We start from the raw sequence: 24,983 nt of genomic DNA, 5'->3' as shown, positions 1-24,983 counted from the left end.
GGCAGTCCCCCATTTGCATGTGGATAAACCGGGAGGAACAACTGGGGAGCAGGACAGACCGCGAAACCCAGGATTCCAGTGTGGGCAAATAAAGCCACAAAACCTCTGACTGAAAAAACCTGTGGTTGTTGAGGTGGTGGGAGAAACTCCCAGCCTCACAGGAGAATACATTGGAAAGACCCACAGGGTCCTGGAATGTGCTCAAAACCACCTAGCTGGTAATCAGCACCAGAAGGGCCCAGTTTGCTTGTGTTAGCAGAGGAGGTGACTGCAAGCCAGCTGAGAGCCAAGCAAACAGCATTGTTACCTCTTGGACCCCTCGCCCACATACAGTGCCACAACGCATCAACATGGGTTGTCCCGCCCTGGCAAATAGCTAAGACTTCACCCCTTAGAACGTAACAGGTGTGTGGAGACAAAATAAAAATGGCCCAAATAAAAGAACAGATCAAAGCTCCAAAAAAAATACAGCTAAGCGATGAAGAGATAGCCAACCTGTCAGATGCACAGTTCAAAACACTGGTAATCAGGATGCTTACAGAAGTGGTTGAGCATGGACACAAATTAGATGAAAAAAATGAAGGCTATGCAAAGTGAAATAAAGGATAATGTACAGGGAACCAACAGTGATGAGAAGGAAGCCGGGACTTAAATCAATGGTGTGGAGCAGAAGGAAGAAAGAAATATTCAACCAGAACAGAATGAAGAAACAAGAATTCAAAAAAATGAGCGGCTTAGGAACCTCCAGGACATCTCTAAATGTTCCAACATCTGAATCATAGGGGTGCCAGAAGGAGAAGAGGAAGACCAAGAAATTGAGTACTTATTTGAAAATATAATGGAGAACTTCCCTAATCTGGCAAAGGAAATAGACTTCCAGGAAGTCCAGGAAGCTCAGAGAGTCCCCAAGAATTTGGACCCAAGGAAGTACACACTAAGGCACATCATAATTACATACCGAAGATTAAAGAGAATCTTAAAAGCAGCAAGAGGAGATAGTTACCTACAAAAGAGTACCTATAAGACTATCAGCTGATGTCTCTAAATAAACCTTACAGGCAAGAAGGGGCTGGAAAGAAGTATTTGAACTCATAAAAGGCAAGGACCTACATCCAAGATTACTCTATTCCAGCAAAGCTGTTATTTAGAATGGAAGGGCAGATAAAGTGCTTCCCATATAAGGTCAAGTTAAAGGAGTTCATCATTACCAAGCCCTTATTATATGAAATGTTTAAGGGACTTACTAAGGAAAAGACCAAAAATATGAACAGTAAAATGACAACAAACTCACAACTAGGAACATTGAAACAAACAAACAAAAAAAACAAAGCAAACAAGTAGGACAGGAATAGATTCACAGAAATAGAGACCACATGGAGGGTTATCAGTGGGGAGCGGAAGAGGGGAAAATGGAGGAAAAGGTACAGGGAATAAGAAGCACAAATGGTAGGTACAAAATAGATGGGGAGATTAAGAATAGTATGGAAAATGGATTAGCCAAAGAACTTATATGTACAACCCATGGATATGAACTAAGTTGGGGGAATGATGGTAGGAGGGGTGGTACAGGGCAGAAGGGAATAAAGGGGAGAAAAAGTGGGACAACTAATAGCATAATCAATAAAATGTAATTAAAAAATAAAGATGCTTTTTATTAAAAGATCAGGTTATACTGCTGAAGAATCTCACAGGTTTAATATAATAAAAAGTTACTGCTTTTATGTATATACAAAGTGGAGCAAAACTAGGTATACCGTTCATATGGAAAGTAGTATGATAAATAATAATACAAGAATAAACAGTTTACCTCCTCAAAACTGTAAATCTACTTTTGACCCCATCCTGTATGTTTTTGTGTGTATGTATATATATATATATATATATATATATTCTTTTATACATGTGCACAATACACAAACATACTTCATCTGTAAATTTTATAATCTAAAATTTTCTGAGGAAGAGTTCTACAGATTTATAGATTGTTTTGTACTATTCTGCTTAATTATATCTGGTAACATAAAGAGTTTATTTCAACTTCCCTTGGAAAAAAGAGCATCACCTAAACTATAGCATATATTTAACTTACCTCCTTAACTAACCAGAAAAGGTATAAACCAGCAGTTTTTATCCACATAGCTGAATTCTGATTTATACACCTTGCAGTGGCTTCAGAATTAAAGGTACCCATTTTTGCAATTAAGTGAGGAGCAAATTTTTCATTAGAAGGTAGAAGAGGAAAGCTAAATAGTTTTTAAACTTCCTAAACTTTCAGGTCCAATTTTGTGCTTTTACCTAACCTTATGTCTGCATAGATCCTTTATCTCATTTTCTCTCATCTTCAGGTTGATGTGCGAATACATATTTTAAAACCAGGCAGTGAGGGGTTTTTTTTGGGGGGGGGGGGCAGGATTTGCATTATTTGCCCTCCACCTGAATGGAATAATTGAAGTAGGTTTTTTTTTCCCCCAGATGATTTGAATTTTCAGTATTTATCTTCATGGTTGCAGTAGTGGTTTTTTTTAGTGTTAATTTACTTTTTAAGTGTTTTCATTGAATGTAACTAAAATTAAACTTCAAAGATGACAGCAGAGCTATAAATGTGTTAATATTTTAAGTAAGTCAATAGAATTTTGTTACCTTATTTTTCTGCTTGAAAAATTATAGTATAATCTTCTTGTCATCCTAGTATGGTAGGTGATGATGAAGATGCATTCAGTGATTCAGAAACCACTGAAGTCCTGACCCCAGATATATTAGCTAAGAAGTAAGTACTGATGACCGTAAAGCATTTTCATATATGCTGTTTTTAATTGGACAGAGTTAAAGGCATTTTACTTGTATGAGTGTAAATAAAAAATGTGCTAAATTTATCTGGATATTTCATAACTTGTATAGTCTTGTTTCTAGATTAAAATCAAGGTATGCAGATGGCAGAAAGATTAGAATATCAGAGTCTAGTACTGATATTCAGAGTCTAGTACAGAGTCTAGTAATCAGAGTCTAGATTGTGGTTTTTGTTTTTTTAAATATCCTGCCTCCTGAGTTTTAAAGATGAAAGTGAAAAAGGCAAAACTAAGTGAATTCCTAAAGAAAAGCTCTACTTCCTTGCTGTCCTTTGATTTTGTCACCCTCCACTCTTCTTGTTGTTTATTGGTTTCTACATCCATGCCCACACTCTTGCTTTTTATTTCCCTCATCAGATTATAGTTAGTATATTAATGATCTTTAGATGTATTTATGAGACTCAAAGTTGAAGAGGTCACTCAGCTACTAAAAGCATATCACAGTGTTGATTTCTTTGTAAATGATTGTGTTTAGATTAGCTGCTGCTGAAGGCTCCGAGCCAAAGTATCAGGGTCATGAACAAGAAAGCAGTGGAGATGAAGACGGTGACCTTTCACCTGAAGAAAAAGGTAGTTTATTTCCTTTTATGCTTTTGGCATTTTCTTAATAGTTTTTGCTGAAATAAACGCATTATTTGGGAGATTGTGAAATGGTTTTCCTTTTTGCAAGGTGAGAGACTAGGTAGCAACATTTTAAAATTCAGATTCTACTTACGTGGGTTTATCATATAACAGCCTTTCCCTCCACCCCACAATATTACTATCTTTGAAGTAGTTATTGGTGTTCTTTGGTACTTTTTTTTAGTGCTTAGAGTACTCAGTACCCTTAAGTACTCTTGCTTATAAAGTAATTATTGGTGTTCTTTTGTACTTTTACACCAATAAAGTAATTATTGGTGTTATATTGTACTTTTTTTATTGCTTAGATTACTCGTACTCTAGCAGATAGAGTACTCAGTAATTTAAATTAATGCTTTTAGAGTCATTGAATGTTTGAATGGTTTTAAAGTGGATAGAAATAAAAGCTAATTTCCCAGTTGCTTGTGATTTCCCTGTTTTAAGACAGTGGTGAAAGTTAATGATCCAGAATAGACACAGTATGAAGATTTTTATTAGCTCCCATCAAACAAAAAAAACAATAGTGTCATAGGAAAGGAGATAAAGATAGCCTCTCAACAAGGATAGAAAAAGCTCTTGTAGCCAGTACAGTACATACACAGTTAAGGCATTGCTGCTTACTCATTGCTTCTGTTTTTGCAAGTAATAAAGTATGACGAGAGGGGAGATACTTCACCTTGGTGCTTTTTATACTTTTTGAACCATGTGAACGTATAATATTTTTAAGAATTAAAAATTCCATAGTTTATTTTTAACTATTTTTAAAAGGAAAATAACCAGGCTGTGTGTAGGGGAAAAAAGAGGCAAGAAAAACACGCACACCCTTACAGAAAAAGAAAAGAGTATGGAATTTGAAGCTTTGAAATATGGGCACTATCTATATTGTAAAAGAAATTCAGAATCTTTGTCATATGTAGCTGCTAAGGTATAATTTGCTATTCCTTCCTCTCATCTTTAGAAAATAGCTTATTCAATGAAATTATGATGGTGCAAGCCTAATTGTTTTATAACAGAAATTTTACAGATAGTATAATCTCAAGTTTTACTCTCTCTTCTACCCTCAGTGACTTCCTGACTTATATTTTCCCAAAGTATACCCCAAAGGGCCCTAGAAATAGGTTTCAAATACAAATTGTTTCTAGATCATAGGTTTCTTCATTATTCTCTAAAACCATGATCTACTGAGAACAAGGAATTATTAACCTATATTGACGTTTTTCCTCAAATTGTACTTCTGTGAAGTAGCCAGCAGGGGGAACCATTGACTAGTTACATTTTTCACATGCTCAGTTTCTCCTAGTAGTAACTGCTGTGTATATATAGATGTTTGTTGCTTTTAAACAAATTACATGTCTGAAAATCCTTGTTTATTGACAGAAATTCTTAGGAAAAAAAGGGTCTTGTAACTGATAGCATAACAATTAAAATATTGGCTATAGCAGACAGATCTAAGTTTGTATTCCAGGCATGTCACTTATCTAATATGCTTCATTTCTCTGAACCTCCATTTCCTCATTTTTAATTTGGGAGCTATAATAATATTTAGAGTCACTAAGTATAATAATACTTACATAAGTATTAAATTAGATAAAGAATTTAAAACATTTAGCACTGGTTCTTGACATATTACAAGTTCTCACTAAATAGTAACTTTTGAGAACTTAAAATAATTGGTATATTCTTCATTATTTTGTTAAATGGTAAAAGAAAGTATAAAAATGATAATTCAGCCCTGGCTGGCATGGCTCAGTGGATTGAGCACGGGCTGCGAACCAAAGTATTGTAGTTTCGATTCCCAGTCAGGGCACATGCCTGGGTTGCAGGCCATGGCCCCCAGCAACCGCACATTGATGTTTCTCTCTCTCTTTCTCCCTCCCTTCCCTCTCTAAAAGTAAATAAATAAAATCTTAAAAAAAATGATAATTCACTTGACTAGTATTGTACATTATTATTATAGCTGGACCTGAAACCTGAATGACCTTGTACTCTTTGCATTATGTTGCTGTACCATACAAGGATTGTAAATAAAATGAATACATTCAGTGTTTTTAAATTATATAATTTTGAGTATTCTAAAACTAGACAATATCTATAACAAACAAAACTAAGTTTAATATCTCTTAGAATTAAAAAGAAATAATTTTCTTAAGACTATAAATATAATTCACAAAAAATACTGTAGTATCTACTCCTGGGAATAAGAAACTGCATAGTAAAAGTGTTAAGTTTTTAACTTGACACAGTTTTTAACTATGTAGTTTCTGTCCTTTCAGATCAACAAGGTTAAAAAGAATGATCATATCTCTTTTGGTGTAAATGTAGAGAAATAGTTTACTCATATACTGTTAGTGGGCATGGAAAATGGTTTGGCTTTTCTGGAGTATAGTATAGCAATATATAAGCCAAAAACTTTATTTAAAAATGTATTCTTTGATCTAGTAATTCAGTTTTCCAGGGTTTATTCTAATGTTTTTAAAACATGTTTAACCAGATCCCACTTAATATACCTGCACACATAAAATTACAAAAATTTCACAATGTGATTCACTAAAGAGCCATGAGGCACAGTTTGAAAAAACACTAGATAATATTAAGATAGTAGAACAAATGCACAGAAATGTATATGTATTACATCATAAAACCATTAAGAATATAAAAGAAATCAGGAATCTTTGACTAAGAATAGGGGATAAAATTATAATCATTTAATCTTTATAACCATTTAAAAATTACATAAATTTGCTGTGTACATGGCAGAATTTTACTATCTTTATATATTTTATTGTCTAAGAACAGGGGGTTAAATTATAACTCAGTACCTTTGTAACCATTTAAAAGTTATATAAATCTGCTTTGTACATGACAGAATTTTACTGTCTTTATGTACTTTATTGTTTAAACTTGGCATTGTTTTAAGATTGAAAGAAAAGATCACTATTACAGTTCCACCAAACACTAGGCATAAACTTAAGACTTCCCTGGACATACTGGGATTTATGGTCATCCTAATGGGGGAAAAAAGCATATATAATAGTATATGACTGATTTTTATTTAAAAAAAACATTTCTAGGAAAAAGTGTAGAGTCAGAAAATATTAATGGTGATATCTGAGTGAGGAAATTAAGAGTGATTTTTTAAATTTTTGTTCTCCCATGAAATTGTGTTACTTTGTAATGAGAAAAACCATTATCTTTTTAGTAAATTTATCTGGTATTGGAGACAATTTGTGTATATTGCCTTGTACATTATCTGAATACTTAAAGGCATAATTAAAAATTTAGTCATGAGGACTTGGTCTTTTTAATGCTCCCTTTTTTCTTTTAAATTTCACTCTTCTTTGTAATACTGTACTCTGAAAGAGTAAAACAAATCACAAAAGTAATCTATAAACAGAGGAGAAGAAAGATGCCTGGCAAGATCTTTATGGGATGCTGAAATGGATGTTGATCTCAGAACTTTCCTGAAAAGTGATTGATGAGTGGTGATATGAACTTAAATCCCTGTTTTAAAACATAGGTATACATAATGATTAAAACTTGCAATTAGAGGACATTGAGAACATACTTTGAATAGCTCTATTATAAGAGATTTCTATTCTTTACTTCTCTATGCCTATTTTGTATTAAGATATTTTTACGAATACCGTAATAAAACTGGTGAATGACTTTCAGTGCTCTTTTGTTTGACAAAATAAATAGTTGGCGATTTTGTATCAACCCTCTTTTTTGTTTTTTAATTAATTTACTGATCTAAGCAATTTTAAAATCTTAGAATTATTTCTTTATAAGCAGTTGATCTTTAAAATGCTGTCTATTAAATGTGTCTATGTTTATTTGCTGCTAGTTTAATATTTCTATGGCAAAGAATATAAATGAAAGAATAGTCTAGAATTACTTCACTATTATAACACGTTTTTCTTAAAATTACCCTGGGATGTTTTAAACTAGCATGTTTGAAATCATAGCAATTAATTATAAGAATTTTTTATTTAAAGAATTTTTTTAATTATAAAAATAGAAAACTTGAAATATGTTAAAATTATTCCATAGGTTCTTGATGCAGAATTAACTACGTTAGTTATTGAGTCTTATTTTTTTTGTGTATGTATTCATGCACATACATGTAGGCTTTATATATATTTGTACATAGTATTCATCAGTTTCTACTCTATCATACATACACACACAATATTATAGCTTGCTTGCTTTCCCATTCAACTCTTTCTGGAAAAACTAATGGCTTTATTCCTAAAATCCAATTAAAATGTACTTGAACCATCTAAAACAAAGGTTGATAAATTTTCTGTGTTAAGGGCTAGAAGGTAAGTATTTTCAGTTTTGTGCACTTTAATGGCCTCTATTGCAACTACTCAACTCTGCCTTTGAGCACAAAAGCAACCTAAGCATTACAAAAGCAAATGAGCATAATTCTGTTCCCATAATATTTACCAACAAACACAGGCTAGTCCTTGAACTAAAGACTTTCTAAGCCTATTTTTCTGTATTTTATAGAAAAAAAGCGCCAGTTTGAAATGAAAAGGAAACTTCACTACAACGAAGGACTGAATATTAAATTAGCTAGGCAGTTAATTTCAAAAGACCTACATGATGACGAAGATGAAGAAATGTCAGAGACTGCCCCTGGAGAAAATATGAATATGGAAGAATCAAATCAAGGTTAGATGTTTCAGAAATATTCCTGAGACTCTTGTGATCCTTTGTGCCTCAATAATACACTTATTTTGCTGGCATACAATTATGCCAGAAGTTTCTGAAATTTAAACCCCTGTGGCCAGAGTTGATAGAAGACTGTATGTTATATTATATTGCTGTGTGTTTGGGTTTGATTTTAAGCAATAATGTTTGTCTTCATGTTACGCTATATGTGTTTTGTATCTTATTTGCTCTGTCATAATTAAGGTTTAAACTTTTTTAAAGAAACATGTTTTTTGTTTTTGTTTTTAAGATTTTATTTATTTATTTATTTTTAGAGAGGGAAGGGAGGGAGAAAGAGAGAGAGAGAGAGAAACATCAATGTGGGGTTGCTGGGGACCATGGCCTGCAACCCAGGCATGTACCCTGACTGGGAATCGAACCTGTGACACTGTGGTTCGCAGCCCGCGCTCAATCCAGCCAGGCTGAGCTACGCCAGCCAGGGCTGAAACATGTTTTTAATCGGGAAAATTTGGTTAATGTCCCTTTGGGTGCAAAATATGTCTTTCTGATGTTGATTCTTTTGACTGTTGGATTGGCAGGTTATTTGGCTGATTTTTATTTTATTTAAGTCTCAATCTGCCTACCAACTTTATCAGAGGAAATATATTTTATTTATTTATTCTTAACTGTTATTTTGATATTCCATGAAGGTGCTTTTCAGTGGAGATATAACTTTATTTGTTGTACCTTTAATGGCTAACTCTTAGAAAAGTAAATAATTATATATTATTGTCTTGGTAAGCTTTTATGAAATATGAGTGATTCTGTGATAGAACCTAATGACTCATTATAATAAAAATATGATTATAGTATTTTTTGATACTTCATATTAGGCTTTACCCTTTCATACAGTTTGTTTTATATAGCACTTAATTTCCATTTTATACACTATAGTCTGTGTAGCTTATATTTAACTTAAACTTTATTTTGAATAATTATTATATGTCTCTTCTTTTAAAACTTATTATCTATTTTTAGTTGACCTGTCTCCTAATTGGTCTTTGTTTCCCATTTACCTATATCTTGGTGATTTATTTTGATGTATTCAAAAATGAATGTTTCTTTGGTTATAAGTTTTTATCAGATTCTACTCATACTTTCAGTATCAGTTCTTAATGACTCTGAGGTCTCTAGGCTGGGTAGCTCAATTGGTTAGAGTTTCATTACAATATGCCAAGGTTTCAGGTTCCATCTCTGGTCAGGGCACATACAAGAATCAGCCAAAGAATGCATAAATAAGTGGAACAACAAATCAACGTCTCTATCTGTCTCTCTCTCTCTCTCTCTCTCTATCCCCTTCCCTCCCTCCGTCCCCTCCTCCCTTTCTATCTCCCTCTTTTTCCCATTTTCCTCTCTTACCCCTCTTCCTCTCCCCCTAAAAATCAATAAATTTTTAAAAATCTTGAATGACTCTGGCCAAGCCCTGGGAATACTTCCCTTATTCACCACTGGAAATTTGCACCAGCAACTCTGTGCCATAGGTTAAAAGGATTTCTTTTTTTAAGCTTTTGAAAAGACCTCTGGCCTTCTGTCTATCTCTACTTGTAAGACATTAGATTTCACACATTTACTACATAAATTTTTTTTGTTTAAAGATATTGATTAAAATTTGCATTAGTTCTCAGTGCAGTGATTTTTCTTCAGTGAAGATGAAGTACTCCTTACATAGGAATATATCCTACTTAGCTTCATAAAGTCCAGAAGGATAGGAAAGACTACATAATAAGGCACAGGGAAGAAAGTGCCCTATATATTCTCTACTCTTTATGGTTCTTTAAAAAAAACCTTACCAGCTTTTAAAATCTCCAAATTTTATGAAACCCATTATTTTTTGACCATTGTTCCTGTTCTTCCTCTTCCCTGACCTGTTTTATTTGTTTTTATAAAAAGAAAAGTGGTATGTTTAGACTCTGAGGAAATATTTAATAATTCTCATACCATAAATGCGAATCTTTTTATAGTTTTGGATATTTGAGTTGTAATAAATTCTGCTGTACACCTGTGATTTATTCACAGAAATGTTCTGGCTGAAACCTATTGTTCCTGTCACCAAGTAGACACTTCAGTACTGCTCTTCAGAATCTTTACGGGATATGCCAGATTCTTTCATATCAGACTAATTTGCCTGCATGAAATACACCTTATTTGTTTTTTAGATCTTTGTATTTGTTTACCAACTACAGTAGAAAGGAACTTAAGCTCAGGGAAGTTTCAAGGTTGGCAATACATGACAAACAAATTACACTGATTTTGTTTTCTTTTATCTTTGCAGGATCTGCTACAGGTGACCAACTGCAAAACAAATCACAGAGTTCATAGAAGAGATTTGTTCAACGCTGTAATTGTGGGATACAAACCCTGTTACTATATAATACTGCTTCTTGTTCTCTACACTCATGACTTAGTACCAAAATGCATACCACTTATTATATGTTGCCAAGAATTAAATAACTTTAGAGACCGATTAGACTGAAACTGCTTAATTGATACATTAATTGTGCCTAGTACTTCACCACAAATACAGCATAATACCATCAGTCCAAAACTGCAAGTCACTTGTAAGAACACTGGTTAATTTGTATAAGATGTTATATAGCTTTTTATTCTTTAGAGGTTAAACAGTATCTTGGGGAGGAGAGCTAATTTATTTCTTCACTTCTAGATGTGGAAAGTCCTATAAAAAATTTTTTTAATCAAAATCCAATTATAACAACAGATTATATAGGCTGATAAATATTCAGTCTGAAACGTTTTTTTAACACACATCTCAACTTGGTTTACCTGTTTAATTGAAAAGGATTATAAGATTTAGCATTTTCTGCCCTACTACCTTTAAATTACTTTTGAATTTCTCTAGGTTTACAAGGAAAGGATTAAACTTTTTCTCACCAAAATTAGTTTTACTCATGAATAAATTATCAGGTTAAACTTGCATTAACATCTGCCCTTTTTCTGTTTATTTGATTGGCAGGCTTCAGAACAGTTTTTTTAATAAATATAATTCTAATATAGCCTTAGCATTCTCTTTATATACCTCTCCTAACCACCTGCCTTTGTTTCCTACTCCTTTCTGTATATATGCATACAGTAATCCTTTACTTTTATAAAGGGTCATAAAGATTGTTATGATGTTAGGAACTCTTGCTGTAAAAACAAAAATCTTAGTTTGACTATCAACGATGATGTTTTTCTTCTAATACATGGAGAAAATAGATTTAATAGCAGTTCTATGGACAGGAAATATGATTCAACTGCAGAATTTCTACACCGCTCTGATTTACATCTTGCTAATTAAATTGCTATTACTAGTTTATTGTTTGATTTAAATAGACCTTAGAAAACAACAGAGGTTTTTTTGCCATGATGAGAGAGTTGTGTGTAACTGTGATATGATGATAATTCCTAAATATACAGTCAGAAGTAATCCTGAACAATTTTTAACTTAAAAACTTTAATCCCTGCTTTAAGGGAGTATGATAATATATGTACTATGACAAATGTACTTTATTCTTCTAACACAGTAAGATTGAGATTTTTTTCCCCTGAAATGAAATGTATGGTCTGACTAGTTTGGCTCAATTAGTGGGGTATAGTCCCACAATACAAAAGGTTATAGGCTCATTCCCAATCAGTGCACATGCCTAGGTTGCAGTTTCAGTCCCTGGTCAGGGCACTTACGAGAGGCAAACAATTGATGTTTCTCTCCCTCTCTTCCTCCCTTCCCCTCTTTCAAATAAATAAATAAATAAATAAATATTTTTTTAAAAAGAAATGAAATGCAGTTCCTGTGTATCTTGGTTTAGTGATAGTTTCATTTTTAGTCAATTATTTGTATCTTAATTTTTTGTTGGTACCCAAAAAATTCATTATATGAACAGACTTTCTAAATAATTTCTATATATTGTATATATAAAATGGCTTGTATTGAACAGCTTATCTTCCACTTACAAGTTTATGGAAATATCAGTATGTCAAAATAAATTAAAAGTAGGAGAAATCTTTGCTTTTAAAATGATATTTTTATTGTTTTGAATGACATTTTTAAAAAAAATGGGATCCAATCAAAGCACTTACAAGCTGCAGGTATAGCATTCTAACTATACAATGTTAGGTATTAGTACCACAAAGCAATGTTTATTTATATTTGCCTTTTCGAATTTAGAATGTTAAGGTTTTCTTACCTGTTCAAACCTATTTAGGGGGATTTATGCTTATACATATGTTTGTACATACATTCATGCACACAGACCTCTGTTTCTGATTTTCTCATTTTGAGTTCTTAGAAAGTATCTACACACTCTTTGTAGAAAAATCTGCTATACAGTAAAGAAAAAGTAAGCCCTTTTACTGCTTCTTTTGGTGTTTTCTACAATTTCCTAAAACTTCAATCACAGAAAAACTTATTTCTCATTTTAAGAAGTATAAATAGTTATCCCTGCAGAGCAAGTCATGGCAAATAGCATGCCCAGTAGGATTTTAGGTAGTCAAATGTAACTAGGTAAAACTGTTTTCATCAAGTCATGAGTTCCTAATTAACACAGTATTGGATTATATTTAAAAAGCCTTTATGATTCAAGCTACATTTTTCTTTGGAGAAAGTTACCTGTCAATATTCACTTCTAGCCAACATAGATTTTTCATTCAACTTTTTAATCATTATCACTTCCTCAGCTTAATTCTTTTGGTCTCACCATTTCTGTTCATTTGTATTTTAGTCTGAAATTCAAGAGATCTGTGAAATCTAATAATAAAATAAAATGGAATAAATAGATTGTTAAGAATAAATTGAAGATTAAAGTGAAGTGCCATTTATCACTAGACTCTTATTTTGTTTACATTTTTCCCTTTAAATTGGTACACTGAACGTATTGTAATAAAATATGGTGATATGACAGTTGCCTGTCTGTGGATTCTACATTTTTGCTACCTAGCTATGTCAGGATTATGTTTCATTGGCCAAGTGCTCTGGATACCAGAAGATCTTGGACTACATTGTGATGGGATAGTTTGTTGAGTTGTGATAGAAGTAATAGTAAAAGATACAGGACTTCCAGTCAAGATGGAGACATAGGTGGACACACTTTGCCACCTTGCACAACCACTGGAAGAATTACAGCCATCCCTGGCTGGTATGGCTCAGTGGATTAAATGCTAGCCTGTGAACTAAAGGGTTGCAAGTTTGATTCCCAGTCAAGGCACAAACCTGACTTGCAGGCCAGGTACCCAGTTGGGGGCATGTGAGAGGCAACCAGACATTGATGTTTCTCTCGCTCTGTTTCTCCCTCCCTTCCCCTCTCTTCAAAAATAAAAATCTTTAAAAAAAAAAATACAACCAGATCTCAATACCCAGAATCATCAGAAAACTGAGCAGTATTTAATTCTGACAACCAAGGATTTAAAGAAGCCACATTTATCCAGATGGATAGGAGGGGTGGAGTCACAGAGACAGGGCTAAGAGGTGGTGTGTTGTGGACAAGTAGTGGAGGTAGCAGTGACGGAACAGACTGACCAACATGCATTTATCATGAATAAAAACTGTGAAGGAGCCCTGGATGGTGTGGCTCAGTGGATTGAGTACCAGCCTGTGAGCCAAAGTGTCTCTGGTTCAATTCCCAGTCAGGGCACATGCCTGGGTTGTGGGCCAGATCACGTCCCCAATAAGGGAGATGTGAGAGGCAACCACACATTAATGTTTCCCTCTCTCCCTACCTTCTCCTCTGTTTAAAAAAATCTTTTTAAAGAGTTGTGAAGGGTGCCCTGGAAGCATGTGGTCCCAGGCCAGACTACGCAGCCCAGAGTTGCAGCGCCCATACAATAAACCATTACTTCTGGCTGTAAAAGCCAGTGGAGGTTAAGGTAGCAAAAGAAACTGCCAGACTTTCACCTAGTAAAAGGTCCACGTGGACTTAGAAACACCAGGCCAGCAGCTGGAAGGGCACCAATCACATACGGGAAGTGAGTGAAATGACTGGAAATGAGGTGAGCCCTGGGAGGACCTCCAGAACCCAGGCAGCAGCGTTGTCCCCTCTCCAGCCTGCTCTCTGACAAGTGGAGCTACAGAGCAGTGAAGCGGGCTGCCCTGCCCTGGCAATACCTAAGTCTCTGCACCACACAATTTACAGGTGTCTTTGCTACATGGGCCACACTACTAAGAGGGAGTAAAAGTAGCTCTACCTAATAACACAGAAACAGAGGTTGCCAAATTGAGGAGGCAAAGAAATGTGGCCCAAATGGAAGAACTGAACAAAACCCCAGAAAAAGAACTAAATGAAATGAAGACAGCCAACCTATCAGATGCAGAGTTCAAAACACCAGTGATAAGGATGCTCAGAGAACCCACTGAGTACAGCAAAAAATAAAGGAAGAAGTGAACATTACACACAATGAAATAAAAACACACAGGGAACCAACAGTGAAAGGCAGGAAATCAGGATTCAAATCAACAATTTGGAATAAAATGGAGAAATAAACATTCAACCAAGAAGGAAAGAAGAAACAAGAATTTAAAAAAAAAAATTGGGGAGAGGCTTAGGAACCTCTGGGACATCTTTAAATGTACCAAAATCCAAATCAGGGGTGCCAGAATGAGAAGAGGAAGAGCAAGAGATTGAAAACTTACTTGAAAGAATGTTGGAGGAACTTCCTAATTTGGTGAAGAAAATTGACATACAAGTCCAGGAAACACAGAGTCCCAAACAAGATGGACCCAAAGAGGACTACACCAAGACACATCATAATTAAAATACCAAAGGTTAAAGAAAAAGAATCTTAAAAGCAACAAGAAAAAAGGAGACGGTTACCTACAAAGGAGTTTCCTTAAGACTGTTACCTGATTTCTCAAAAGTTTGCAGGCAAGAAGGGACTGGCAAGAAGTATTCAAAGTGCTGAAAATCAGGGACCTACAGCCTAGATTATTCTATCCAGCAAAGCTATCATTTAGAATGGAAAGGCAGATAAAGTGCTTCACAAACAAGGTAGAGCTAAAGGAATTCATCATCACCAAGCCCTTAACTATATGAAATGTTAAAGGGACTTTTTTAAGAAAAAGAGGATCAAAACTGTTTTAGACAGTAAAATGTCATTTGACAGTAAAGTGACAACAAACACAACTATTAATTAAAAAAACTAAGTGAACAAGAACAGGAACAGAAATAGGTATGAAGAGCATCTGGAGGGTTATCAGCTGGGAGTGGGGAGGGGGAGAATGGGAGAAATGGTGCAGGGATTATATATAATTGGAGGGAAAAATAGGGGGATGTCAATAGTATAGGAAAGGGAGAAGTGAAAGAACTTACATGCACAATCCTTGAACGGGAGCTAGGAGGGTATTGCTGGAGGGTAGTGGGGTACTGCGTGGAGCAGGGCAAAAGGGGAAAAATTGGCACAACTGTAACAGCATAATCAATAAAATATACTAAAAATATAGCAATAGACACAATTTATTGGGAACCTTTCATTTGCTCTTGCTCAGCATTTTGCTAGGTCTCTAATATATGATCAAACCAACTGTGTAAAACAGTTATTCTTATCCTTTGTAAATGAGGAAAAGGCTCTTGGTGAAGTTATTCAGTCCCAGTATCTGTCCCATACATGTTAAATTATAGGATTCAATTCTAGCTCTAACTATAAATTTCTTGGTCTTTATTCTAATGTTATTTTAGATACAGAAAATTCATTTTAGAAGTTACACCTTACAAATTAAATTGTATTTGGATTCTTGATTCAGTTCTTTGCTTTAGGGGTAACTTTTTTTTATCCTCACCTAAGGATATGTTTATTGATTTGAGAGAGAGAGAGAGAGAGAGGAAGGGGGAGAGAGAAAGAAACATCGATCAGTTGCCTCCCATATGCTCCCAGACCATGGATTGAACCCACAACTGAAGTATGTGCCCCGACTGAAAGTCTAATCTGCAACATTTTTGGTATATGCCACAATGCTCCAACAAAATGAACCACCTGGTTGGGGCTAGGAGTTACATTTTTTAGATGTTTTGGGGGCGGGGTTTAATAGGAAAATTTGGAAATTATCTGTTTCAGAATTACATGCCATTTAGGAAAAAATCTCTTGAGATGTCTAAGTGTGTTGGTTTTGTTCTGCAAGTTTGTTTCTAAGCAACATGCTTTAAACTCAGAATATTTTTTTTGTAAGTATGAAGCTAGTTTATAAAAACTAACATATACCTTAACAGGCATTTCCCAGTGTGTGCATGAAACCTTCAGTTCCACAGCATGTTCCAGGAAAAAGATTCCATAAACAATAAGCTTTTTACATGCTATATACTTTATCCTCCTACCCACTTGATAAAATGAACACCATCTTAAAAGGCTGAGAAATCGTACATAAAGAACATGTTTAAAGCTTGATTTAACCTAGCAGTTTTTAAACATATTTCACCATAATCACCCCTCCCCCCACCACTTGCCCCTCAAGTAGCATCCCAAATAGGAATAGGGGAGGTAGACTAGGGCCTCCAATATCTCATGAAAGTTGGACTTACTCCTAAATAAGAGAACAATTTACCATTGAAAGAGAGAAGACATGGTAGAAATAACTGCACAATATTTATAGATTGTACGTAACTTGCCAAGCATAAGGCCTTAATTTTTGCTACCTTATTTAAGAAACTAAAATACAAATCCAGAACAGATGAGGGTCTGGTTGATGTGGTTAATATAAGCTGCTGTGGTTTAGTATTGATAAGACTACAGGCATCCCTTGTTTTATTGTGCTTCACAGATAACTGCTTTGTTTGTTTGCTGTTTGTTTGTTTACAAATTGAAGGCTAGACCTGGCACCAACACTGGGAAACCAAGAAATTTGTGTGACTCAATTTATTGTGGTGATCTGAAACCAAGCCCACAACATCTCCAAGGTATGCCTGTATTGCTCAAAGACTTGCTGCTTTGAGCAATTTTCCAGAAGTCCTTGTCTTCCCGATCAGCTCTTGCAAAACTGTCAGATGAATACATCTGCTACTCTTTGGGAAAATAAAAGCAGATAGCAAGTCTACTTGGTCTAGCTCACACCTCCCAAGCTTTGGATAGCTACCCCAGCCAAAGTGGCTTGTGGGGTGGGGAGTGTGGCTCCTACACTTTAAATATGGGTTTGACTCATATAGTCTTTTATTTGAGAAATTATTTGGGGGAGGTAATTCTGAGAGTAGGTAAGTGAGGGTGGAATTGGCAAGTGTTTAGTCATGATTTTATCCCAACTGCCTGATCTGAAATATTTTTCAGTTAAGTCTGCCAAGTGAGGGTTAAACATTTCAGTTGTATTACCAGTGGGAAATACTGGAATTGGAAGAGAACGTCTATAAATTTTTGTTGTCTGTTTAATTCTTGGATTGATGACAGAATATTAACTAGAAATATAAGAGGATTGTGAAGGCTGATCTTTTGTATCTTAACATAATTTGACCTCACTTTTAGGTAAAGGATATTATAAGAAGATTTGCAGTATGCCTTGGTCTAAAAAAATTGTTCAACTTGAAAATTTGTCACCAATAACAGACTTAACAAACATAGGAAAAAGAAGGTTTAATTATACTCTTGTTTAGTTGCACTCCCTGCTATCTGAGTATCTCTTACATAACCAATTGTAAGACTTAAAAGACAAAATATACGTTCATCTCCCTATATATATGAGATGCCTAGGTGTAAAATAAGAACTTTTATTATAGGCTACCAGGCCAAGCTAACTGGGAGATATGAATATAAGACTCTCTTTCCTTTAGAGATTTTCAAACTTTCATTTACATACAAAGCAGAGAGTGCTGTTTTGGAGGAACAAGGAAGAAGTAAGCAATACATTGACCCTCTCCAGCCATTCTGTGGGGGCTTTTCTGGTACAGAAGGCTGGGCTAATTATAATTAGCAAAACCTTGTTATTTAGCAGATGTTTATATTGTTTCCCTAAAAACCAAAGGAAGATCTCTTTAATCATCTACCACAAGGTTTTTACTAAGCAAAATAGAAAGATTCCACAGAAATCAGAAGTACTAAGTGATTTTTTTTTTCAAAAAGGAACTAATCCAAAATGTTGGCTTTCAGAAGTTGAGCTTGAAGTATATTTGTGGATTGTTGCCAATTAAGCTACTGCTGCCATGTTAGTAATCCCTAAATTATTTTATTGTGGGAGGTGGGAGGGTCTGGGTCAAGAACACAATTGTGGAAGTCCCACTCAAGTTTGAAACACAGGCAATGTGTTCTAGTTCAGTACTAACTTTGACAAGCAAATTGTTGCTCCCCACTTCCCCAAGTTGGAGTGTCTTGAGTTTTTCATGATAGATCAATCACAAAGTATGGAAGAATTCAGTCTAAGAATTTTGAAAGCAGTCTAGAGAAAACACACACAGTTGGCCAGATTGAACAGTGAATTTGACCCAGAATGATGTTCCCTCTTATTCTAATTTCCAAGCATTGTTCTATAGATCCAGACTGGAGTCACCTGGAATTTTATGGTCTGGCTGAGGGCACACTGATAAATGTAAAGTTGAAGGTAAAAGATGTTTATTTTTTAGAACATTATTAAACTTTTATTAAACACCAACTATATGCCCAGGTATTTGCTGGGCAATGTGTATGAAAATGTAAATAAAAGGTGGTTCTCAGAAAAAAGGTGTATAATTACTGTGTCCAAAATCAAAACATAAGATAGCAGAACAGAGGATTCAGGATGTCTCACAGATATCAAACACTGTCCAAAACTGAACTATTTGTTTTTCCTCCAAATATTCTTAACTGTTCTATCCCCCACCCAAAATATTCTCCCCAAATCAATAACTTAGTACAATATTATTTCTCAACATTGATTGCTTTCAAAAAACAGTTCACCGGTGAATATTTTGGCTCTACCTCCATGACATATCTTAAATCTCTTTCCTTCTTCTATCCCTACTGCAGTATCAAGCCACCATTATACTATCTCTGTACCCCTGTCACAACCTCCTACGTGATTTCTCCATTTCCCTTATATCCCTTTCCAATCCATTTTCCACAATAGCAAATGTTGCTTCCCTATTTAAGGTCCTGCAGTGATCTCTCTACCACACTTGAGAATGAGTCCAGATTTCCTAGAATGGTTTACAAAACTATACTGGCTCTCACCTACCTCTTCAAATCTTCTTGTACCCCTCTTCTGCTTCATCATTGCAATTATACTTTGCTTTTTCAGTTTCTCCAATCACAAAAGGGTTTTTCTCCCTTTTTAGGTCCTAGACTCTAGTTTAAGTTTCTCTATCTGAAATGATCCTCATTAATTCTTCATATGGTTTTTTTCCTCATCATTCAGATTCAGACATAACTTCTCCAGAGGTACTGTTTCCTACCCACCCTATCTTAAAAAGATGTGTTTCCTATTATTCTCAGAGTCTTGTTTCCTTATCTGATTGATTTGCATGGCTATTGCCTGACTTTCTCACTAAATAGCTCCATGAAAGCAGGAGTTATTTTACTTACTCCAGTATTTTTAGAGCATTGTATGGGCCAGCTCAGCAGAAGCTTCGGTAAATGTTGGTTAAATGAATAAAGGATAGATAATTGTTCATAATGTGACTACTTTTTCCTTCCTATTGCCTTTTGGCATCCTTATATTATTGCTTAATGTTCAAATATTAGAACTGGAAAGGATTTTAGAAATCAAGTAGTCTAATGTCCTTGTTTTACAAAGAAATCAACCCAGAAAAAGAAAAGTCAAGATTACCAAACTGGTTTTTGGCAGAGGAAAGACTACAGTCTAGTTTCTCTGACTCCTTATTTTCATAATAAGTCTCTCCTGGGATTGAACAGCTATGGCCCTTTCTTCGCTTGGTTGTTATATTTTTTTCAGGGTGGAGGTAGTTAAGAACTCATATTCAGGATTATCTGAAAATCTCACCCAAGTAAAATTTCTCAAAATGGAGCCTGAGCACCAAATCTCTTAACTTTTAAGCATTTTGAATGTAAGTCTTTCTAAAAAATGGTGCATTTTCCAATATTCACAAACCAAGGACCCAATACATAATCTTTATTTATTGACTCCAGCTGGTTCTTATGGACACTGATTATTGTAGTGTCTGAAATACAGTCTTGCCCTCAAGAGCCCATTGAAGTTTTCCCCAAGCCTTCACATGCTGGTTAAGGCTTCTGAAGGTAGTTACCAGCTTCTGAATGTGGGCTTTGTGATGTCAAGAAGCTTGTTTTCAAGCTTTCTGTCTTTGATTCTGGCTATAACTGCCAAAAAGCTCACACCAGGGTAAACAGGACCTAATGTAACATTCTTTGAACTACTTTATTTTTTAAATTACTTTATTTTTGTTCAATTACAATTGTCTGCATTTTCTCCCCACCACTCTCCCCCCCACCACCCCACCCGCCATACTTGCTGGTACTTTAAATCCCATAAAATACTCTCCCACTATCTTAATCCATTTTGTCTACCCGCTGCCACTGATCACAAACAAGAATAGGTGGGATCTGCGAACATCAGTGTACTTGCTGGAGGAGAAAAACCACCAACAAAGGAACCACCAACAGGTGAAAACCCAAGTACAACAAGAGAGCCCACACAAACAGAAGAAAGGGCAAACCTAGAGCATCCAGACAAAGAGATCAAAGAGACCACACCACTGAACCCCATAAAATTCCTACCCCAGTAGTTTCACCCTACAAAGTCAGCTAGCAAAATGAAAGATCAGGAAGTACAGAAACAAACAAAAAGAGTAACCTAAAATGGGGAGACAAAAAAAAAGAACCTTCAATCAAAAGGAATGGAAGACTCCCCACAAAAAGAGCTAATGAAATGGAGGTAACCAACTATCAGAAATTGAATTCAAAACAATGGTTATAAAGATGTTCAAGGAACTCACAGACAACTACAAATAATTACGTGAGAATTACAACAGTATGAAAAAGGAAATAGAAACTACAAATGGGAAGGAAGATGGTGTCAGAGTAGGAGGGAGCAGATTCAGCTTCTCTCTGCACACAGGAGAAAATCCTGGCTGATCTACAGAGTAGAGGAGCAAGCAACCAACATATTTCAGCATATGTGAAAATAGGGGACCAAGGATTGTGGTGGAACCGAAAAAGCAGACCCTGAGAAGAGTGCTGCAACATGGTAGGGTTTCAAGGACCAGTTCGAGGTCCGGGGGCTGCAGCCCCAGGCCCAGTGCCTGCTGCTGGGTTTGCCAGAGTCCTTGGGAGAGAGCCGGGACCACTGCTCCCTCCCCAGCCAACAAGGTCTGAGTGGCACCAGGAGGAACCCAGTTGCTAGCAAACACACAAGGGCAGTGAACAACCTTGGAGGCTGTAGACACCGGCAGTGTTGGGTCGAGAAGCGGGCCCTGATCCCCAGGGTCACCGGTCTGGCTGGAGAGTTGGGCTGTGGGAGAAGCCGAGCCATTGTATGAAGCGGCAGGCTTGAATAGGAGGAATTTCTCAAGAGGAAGGAGTGAAAAGACAGACACTGTTTGGGGAATTCACCTAAAGCGATCAATCACTCCAGCCTCCCTGCCACCCAGCTGGACAGCAATCCCGAGGTTGCACGGAAAGTGTGCTTCTGTGTAGGACCCTGCGCACCCCCATAGCACCAGGAAGGGTGAGGCAGTCTGGCCAAGGGCACACAGGCACACACGTGTGGGAAAGCATCCCCGCACCTCAGTCCACAGCAGTAACCCTGGGGAAAGGCCTGATTCTCACACCCAGGGTGCAGGGCTGAGGAGCCACAATAGCTTCCCAGACAGTGTGCACCGCTGACGGAGGAAGAAAAGCTATACCAGTCACCCCTCAGCCTGCCACAGCCAGCAAGACCAGAAAAACCAGTTTGGCCACTTTGAATCCAAGAGACTTTTTAATTTTATTCTATTTTCTTAAACAATTCTTAATTTTTAAATTTTTATTATTTGTATTCTCTTTTAATTTCTTTTTCCTCTCTTTCCTGCTTTCTTGTTTTATTCCTTCCTCCTTTCTTTCCCCCAATTTTATCTCTTTTTCCTTCCTTCATCTGCCTTTTTTATTTTTTTTAATACCTACAAATGAGACAAAAACCTGGAACTGTGAAAAAACCAGAGTTAACCCAAAGAAGGAGCATCACAATAGCTGAGACAGTGAGACAAATTTCACTCTGCTATTACAGAGAACCTGCAAGTTATTGCATATTTGTATTATTATTATTTTTCCAGTATTCTTACATCTTTTTTTAATAGTATTTTTGTATCCCTCTTCTTATTGTATAGGCTGCTGTGCTAGGCTGGTTATATTGTATCACCTGACAGGTTTACCCTGATATCTCTTTCATAGTGTATTGCTAATTTACTGTCCTTGAACTCACCTGTGTCCCATTAGCACACTACTCAAGGTTCTGTACTCCCTATTCTTGTTACCTAGATCTCATAGATTCTGTCATATGATTTTTGCTCTAATATTATTGTAAATAATTGCTGTTCCATGTAATTGTAAATACTTCACAACACCCCTCCCACATCTTAGTCCATTTCAAAGTTTCCTGAACTCTATTACTGTAGTGGTTAACTCTATTCTCTCAAACACTACACCTATTTACTATCCTTTACTCTCACCTTACCTCAGAATCTGACCTCCCACAGCCTCACTGCTTTCTAGACCCAACTCAGAATCCTTCCTTCCCCAACAAGAGTCTTATTTTCTTTCCATCCTTTCTAAAAATCAGCTAGCTGGGTGGAAGATCATGGTTAACACTATACATAGTCAAAGGATCTCCTATATCTCCCCTACTTGCTACTACTGTAAATATCATAGAATACTCTCTTGCTGTCTTAAACCATTTTGCCTTCCCCCTCCAACTGATCACAAAAAAGAGTAGGTGGAAGCAGTGAACACCAGGATACCCACTGGAGGAGGAAACACAACAACAAAGGAACCACTAACAGATAACAACAGAAGAAGGTGAAGGAGGGGAGTGGAAACCATACAAACCTCAATCCAGGACCTATCTGGAAATACAACTAAACAGTAGAGACAGTACCCAATACAAACAACTGAACAAGAGCAAGAGAGAATCCTCAAAACCTTATACACATGGAAGAACCAGCCTCAACACAATCTGCCCTCACCAGCACAACAAAAGACAAGAGATGGTGGACAAAGTGACCCTCATTTAACCAGCTGGTGGGAAGGAACCACCAAAGAAAGATCCAACAACAATCAAAACCCAAAGACAAACACAGCCAACTTAAATGACAGCCCAAGACCAGTGAGCTCTGGAGATCAAGGAAACTTCACCACTGAAACTCACTAGTATTCTACCACAGAAGTTCATACCACAAACCCAGGGAATCAGAACAGATCAATTTAAGAAGCTGAGGCTCACAAGAAGAGTCTCACAAACAATGAGAAGACAAAGCAACAATCTCCAAATGAAAGGAAAGGAGGAAGCCTCAGAAAGAATGCTATATGAAACAACAGCAAGTCAACTATCGGATATTGAGTTCAAAGCAATGATTGTCAGGAAGCTCAATGAGCTCACAATGAGCTACGAGAAACTACAGGGAAGCTACAACGAACTCACTGAAAACTATATCAGCATGAAAAAAGAAATAGAAAGTATCAACAAGGGCCAAGAGGAAATGAAGAATACAATTTCTGAACTGAAGAACACAGTAGAAGGAATGAAAAGCAGGATCAATGAAGCAGAAGATTGGATCAGCAAGCTAGAGGACAAAGTACAAGAAAACACCCAGAAAGAGCAAGAAAAGGAAAAGAGGCTCAGAAAGGATGAAGAGGGATGAAGAGAAATGCAAGACAATATGAAATGTAATAATATCCGTATAATAGGGATACCAGAAGGAGAAGAAGAAAAGCAAGGGATAGAAAACCTATTTGAAAAAAGTAATGATGGAAAACTTCCCTAATTTGATGAGAGAAAAAGTTACACAAATCCAGGAAACACAGAGAGTTCCAATCAAGAGGAACCCAAAGAGGATCACTTCAAGACATATCATAATTAAAATGTCAAAACACTAAGACAAAGAGAGAATCTTAAAAGCAGCAAGGGAGAAACAGGAAGTAACATACAAGGGAGCCCCAATAAGGTTACCAGCTGACTTCTCAATGGAAACACTCCAAGCCAGAAGAGACTGGCAAGAAATATTCCAAGCAATGAGAACCACAGGTCTACAACCAAGGCTACTTTACCCAGCAAGGCTCTCAATCAAGATAGAAGGCCAAATAAGAAGCTTCCCAGACAAAAGAAGTCTAAAAGAATACACCTCTACCAAACCAGCTCGGCAAGAGATGCTAAAGGAACTGCTTTAAGGAAAAGAAGGAAAAGAGAGAGAGAGAGAGAGAGAGAGAGGAACACAGGCACGAATATGGCAATGAATAAGTCCCTATCATAATAACCTTAAATGTAAATAGATTAAATGCTCCAATCAAAAGACATAGAATAGCTGAATGGATAAGAAAGCATGACCCACACATATGCTGCCTACAAGAGACCCACCTCACAATAAAAGATCTACACAGACTAAAAGTGAAGGGCTGGAAACAAATATTCTAAGAAAATGGACAGGAAAAAAAAACCCAGGGTAGCAATGCTCATATCAGACAAAATAGACTTCAAAAAAAGGGCCATAAAAAGAGCCCCAGAAGGTCACTTCATAATACTCAAGGGAAGAATCCACCAAGAAGACAGAAACTTTGTAAATATATATCCACCCAACATAGGAGCACCCAAATACATAAAGAAATCTTAGAGGACTTCAAGAAAGATATTGACATCAACACAATTCTAGTGGGGGATTTTAATACCCCACTGTCAAAAATAGATAGATGTTCCTAACAAAATGT

At 36.1% G+C, this 24,983-nt stretch overlaps 1 protein-coding gene and 1 pseudogene across 2 annotated transcripts in view; both read left to right on the top strand.

The window, feature by feature from the left end:
* PPP1R2 (protein phosphatase 1 regulatory inhibitor subunit 2) overlaps positions 1-12,884 on the top strand; it is a 41,836-nt gene extending 28,952 nt beyond the window's left edge. The window contains exons 3-6 of one of the 2 annotated variants that reach the window (XM_028504829.2): positions 2,690-2,767; positions 3,322-3,416; positions 7,977-8,141; positions 10,453-12,884. In XM_028504829.2, coding sequence (XP_028360630.1) covers positions 2,690-2,767; positions 3,322-3,416; positions 7,977-8,141; positions 10,453-10,499 — 385 coding nt within the window. In that variant the 3' untranslated portion in view covers positions 10,500-12,884. Of the gene's footprint in view, positions 1-2,689; positions 2,768-3,321; positions 3,420-7,976; positions 8,142-10,452 lie in introns of both variants that reach the window. The other variant, XM_036018335.1, reaches the window with a different exon arrangement.
* On the top strand, positions 3,988-4,103 carry LOC114491257 (annotated as a pseudogene).
* Positions 12,885-24,983: the final 12,099 nt, after the last annotated feature.

The sequence above is a fragment of the Phyllostomus discolor genome, chromosome 2 (genome assembly GCF_004126475.2).
Source record: "Phyllostomus discolor isolate MPI-MPIP mPhyDis1 chromosome 2, mPhyDis1.pri.v3, whole genome shotgun sequence".
NCBI classification, from domain to species: domain Eukaryota; kingdom Metazoa; phylum Chordata; class Mammalia; order Chiroptera; family Phyllostomidae; genus Phyllostomus; species Phyllostomus discolor.
The sequence above is the reverse complement of the archived record's forward strand: the minus strand, read 5'-3'. Positions and strand labels throughout refer to the sequence as shown.